General features: G+C 37.3%; 1 protein-coding gene across 1 annotated transcript in view; it reads left to right on the top strand.

The window, feature by feature from the left end:
* Positions 1-1980, top strand: part of LOC141847951 (uncharacterized) — a gene marked incomplete in the record, with an annotated part of 6806 nt that extends 4826 nt beyond the window's left edge. The window contains 3 exon segments of the mRNA XM_074736058.1: positions 1081-1112; positions 1213-1348; positions 1418-1980. Coding sequence (XP_074592159.1) covers positions 1081-1112; positions 1213-1348; positions 1418-1842 — 593 coding nt within the window.
* Positions 1981-3713: the final 1733 nt, after the last annotated feature.

Consider the following 3713-nt stretch of genomic DNA (forward strand, 5'->3'; position numbering starts at 1 on the left):
CAATGATGGTAAGCAATCGGAGAATAACCAAACAGGAAGATCCGGTGAACAACCAAACAGAGAGGAGCCGGAACTTGACCTGACACTTTGGCTTGATTTGTCAAAACCAACACAGAAACGGCGGGTGCAGTTTCAAGCACTAGTAGTGGAGGATAAAATCGCTAAGTTGGAAGCGAAGCACTGGAAGCCGAAGAAGCTCGATCGTGAATCGGTTGATCGGCTGGTGGGACGCGATCACGGATGATGAACACCACAGCCCACTAGCAGCGGTGATCTCGGCGAGCGGTCAGCAGCGGCGATCGCGAGGGGTCGGTAGAGGCGATCGCGAGCGGTTGGCAGAGGGGCGGCGTGTGATGGGAGAAGGCGACGATCGCGAGCAGCGGTAGAGGCGGCGTTGGGCAGAAAAGCGGCAGCGCTCAAAGCCGGGATGAAAGAAATCGTGAGTTTCTGTAAGCCGGAAAGAGAAATCGCGAGTTTAGGAAATCGCGATTGTGAGGTGGAGAAAAGTCGGCGCGAACAAAGGCGCCGAATAAAACCTTAATTTTCTAACGCTCGTTATCAAAATAATTTAAGAAATCTTATTCTAATTACAAGATATAAGATCCTATTTATAGTTAGAGTTTGGGGCCTATTCTAGGAAAAATATTTATAAAAATAACAAATATTTATAGCTAATACTATTAAAGTGTAAATGTCCAAAACATTGTTCTATCTAGCCTGCACTTCTGCACATTTCTATTTCTAAAAATTGCTATTCATGTTTGATGATGGATTTCCTAAAATTTCATCATCAGTATAAATGTTGTGGTTGGCTTTAACAAAGCGTGTGAAGTAAATATTGTTGTGATAATCTTCCTAGATATAAAATTGGCAACTATAGTCCCTTGTGGTTTCAATATTGTCAGATTGATAATTGTCAGTGCAGAATCTGTGATATACTATCAACTTCCAACTGCTATTCTATATCCACCCATAACATGTGATATGATTATATGACTTCATCATGCTCTTGTTCAATAAGCATCTGTCTTAAATCAGTGGTTTGCTAATCACGCACATCTGTTGGCAGTGTAGTTGGCCTTCATGTGCTTGAAGCTCCAGTGTTGCATCCTGTAAGGAACTATCCTGCAACATTACCTTATCCTTTCTCCATATAGAGTCACTATGCTTCTATGTTCATCATTTTGTCCTAATTAAAGGATTGTCTTCTAGGTAGCTGAAGGTTTATTCAACTTTGTAATTGGGTGGACACTGTTGTTTGCTCCACTGCTATATACAGATTGCCACCGAGACAGATTCAAGGGGTCATTAGATGTCTTATGGGGCTTTCAGATGTTCCTCACAAATAGTAAGTTATCAAGTGATGCTAAATTTCTACCATATCATTGCTAACAATTTTTCTGAATGATTCGCTCAGCTTTTTTGATACCCTATATGGCCATCCGACTCAATGACATGGATGTGAAGCATTCCAACAGCAAGTTGTCTCAGTTAGGATTGTTGATGACAAAAGGTTCATCAAGTGTTGGCATAATAGGTGGAATAGTTTGTTTAGTATCAGTACTTTGGGCCTTTTGGGGGCGCCCTGACATTGAATTTGGAGGTATTGTGGACCGATGGCACTTTTTTGTCAAGTATATTGGAGAAGAGAGGCTTGCTTATGCCTTCTTGTGGGATATATGCCTGTATTCCATATTCCAGCCATGGCTGATAGGTGAGAATCTCCAAAATGTAAAGAAAAGCAACTTGAGGTCGATAAGAAATCTAAGATTCATTCCGGTTGTGGGCTTGGTCGCCTACGCATTATGTTTAGAAGAAGAAAGAAATGTCAGCCAAACATGATGGTCGACACAATGCCCATGTGAATGCATATGGGAATTGGCCAAACATGGGTTTGATGGACAAGAGCTCTCATTGTGGTATCTTAAACTATGCAGAATTCAAACTTATATATGAAGAAAGAAAGATTGTAAGCAGCGTTACACTATAATAATCAAATGAAAATATATGTTGAATTTTAGATGTGTTGCAATATCCATTTTGTTAATTTCCTTGGATCTTCTTCATTATATATAGGAGCTACAATATCGAATTTTGACTATAGAATTTGACTTGTGGCATGTGATCCGTGTTTAGGCTATGAAGTTTACATATGCTATTTGGATTACGAAATAAGATAGAATATGAGTACATGTTCGGATTAACTAAGTACCTTATGTATATAGATCCTTTTAAATTGCACTGCAAGGTCCATGTGATAAATTTGACTTTGGATTCACCTTTTACTATGATTGATGAGTAGACCTTTTCTTTAGATATTACAATGTACCCCATCTTAGTCTTCCTATAGTTGACCATTTGACTCTTAATAACCATGTCTAAATATTAGAGTCATGGAAAACATTTTCTTCCAAAATTGATCATGATAATGTGATTCTTCACCTTGTGATTTCTTTAGTTTCTTATTCTTACATTTAAACTTCCCTAAATATTTTGTCAAACTAGCATTAGTATCTACTGATTCATCTAGCAAGAGGAGAATTGACCACATTATCTGTGATGACACCATGATCTGGTGCCATTAATTAGGCATTTGCTCTTATTCTTTTTAGATGTGGACGTATCATCCCAAGTCGCCTCACAGAAACATACTTCTTCTTTTGCCTCTATTGTTTGACAAAATATTTTTCTTCTCCATGCCCATGGAAGACCACATTTTTCTTCTTCATGCATTGTAGATTCCTTCATAATTTGGTTGTGAGAAATGCTTGCCTTAAATTCCATTGCTCTTGAAGATATTAACTTTTCAATTAAGAGCGATTTTGATCTGATCCCAATTATAGTACGATGGAATGGAATGGTGCATACGCTAGTTAGAGGAAAGTGGTGTGAATAATTAGAACTCTAAAAATTAAACTTCTTGCAAAGCACAGACATTAAGTATTAAATATTTGATGGCCCAGGTGTGTTAGTGTTGTTAGGATTGATGGATGTGGCTAGAAGGGGTTGAATAGCGTCTCTTTCTACCAAAATGAGTTAGATAGCAGAAACGTAAAATAAACTCAAACACAAAAATAAGAAGTAAGATAAATCAATTAATTTGGTTTGAAACCTCTAGTTCTTACACTGCCACGACTTATGACTTATCTAGGCAAATCAAATCTGATTGTCTCCCAACTAGCCTTTAGAGAACGGGTGTGATCTATAAGGTTGACCACTCCTTGTAATATGCATAATGTTCTTCCTCTTTGGATATCTTTCAAAGGTAAAGAAACTTTTTGCAACTCCTATTGTTGCAGTAGAAAACAAAACATAAATGAAATACAAGTAAAGAACAACTACACAAACGAAGCTTTTCTTTGTTTCCTTGTTATTTGTTTTTCTTTACTCAAGGATGGTTTTGGAATGCAACAATATTTCAAATAGGATTTAAGGGATTTGCAACATGATCAATCGACTTTTGGATGTTAGTTGTTGATTAATGAATCAGTCGAGTGATGCACTCAACTAATCTTAAATAACATTGTGAGACAAACAAAAGGTTTCGTGGTCAATTTAGGAATTCGAGATGTATGGATGATTGAACTTGTGGATTTGTTATTACCATGTTTAATGATATATATATACATGTTGTTTTATGGATTTGTGCCTTGTGATTGGTTGATAATATGTCTGTGAATGATATTGAATCTATGAGGGTAAGAATTTATTGT

This window comes from Curcuma longa, chromosome 16 (assembly GCF_044706935.1).
Source record: "Curcuma longa cultivar G26 ecotype Majalengka, Jawa Barat chromosome 16, ITB_CL_G26_1.1, whole genome shotgun sequence".
In the NCBI taxonomy this organism is placed as follows: domain Eukaryota; kingdom Viridiplantae; phylum Streptophyta; class Magnoliopsida; order Zingiberales; family Zingiberaceae; genus Curcuma; species Curcuma longa.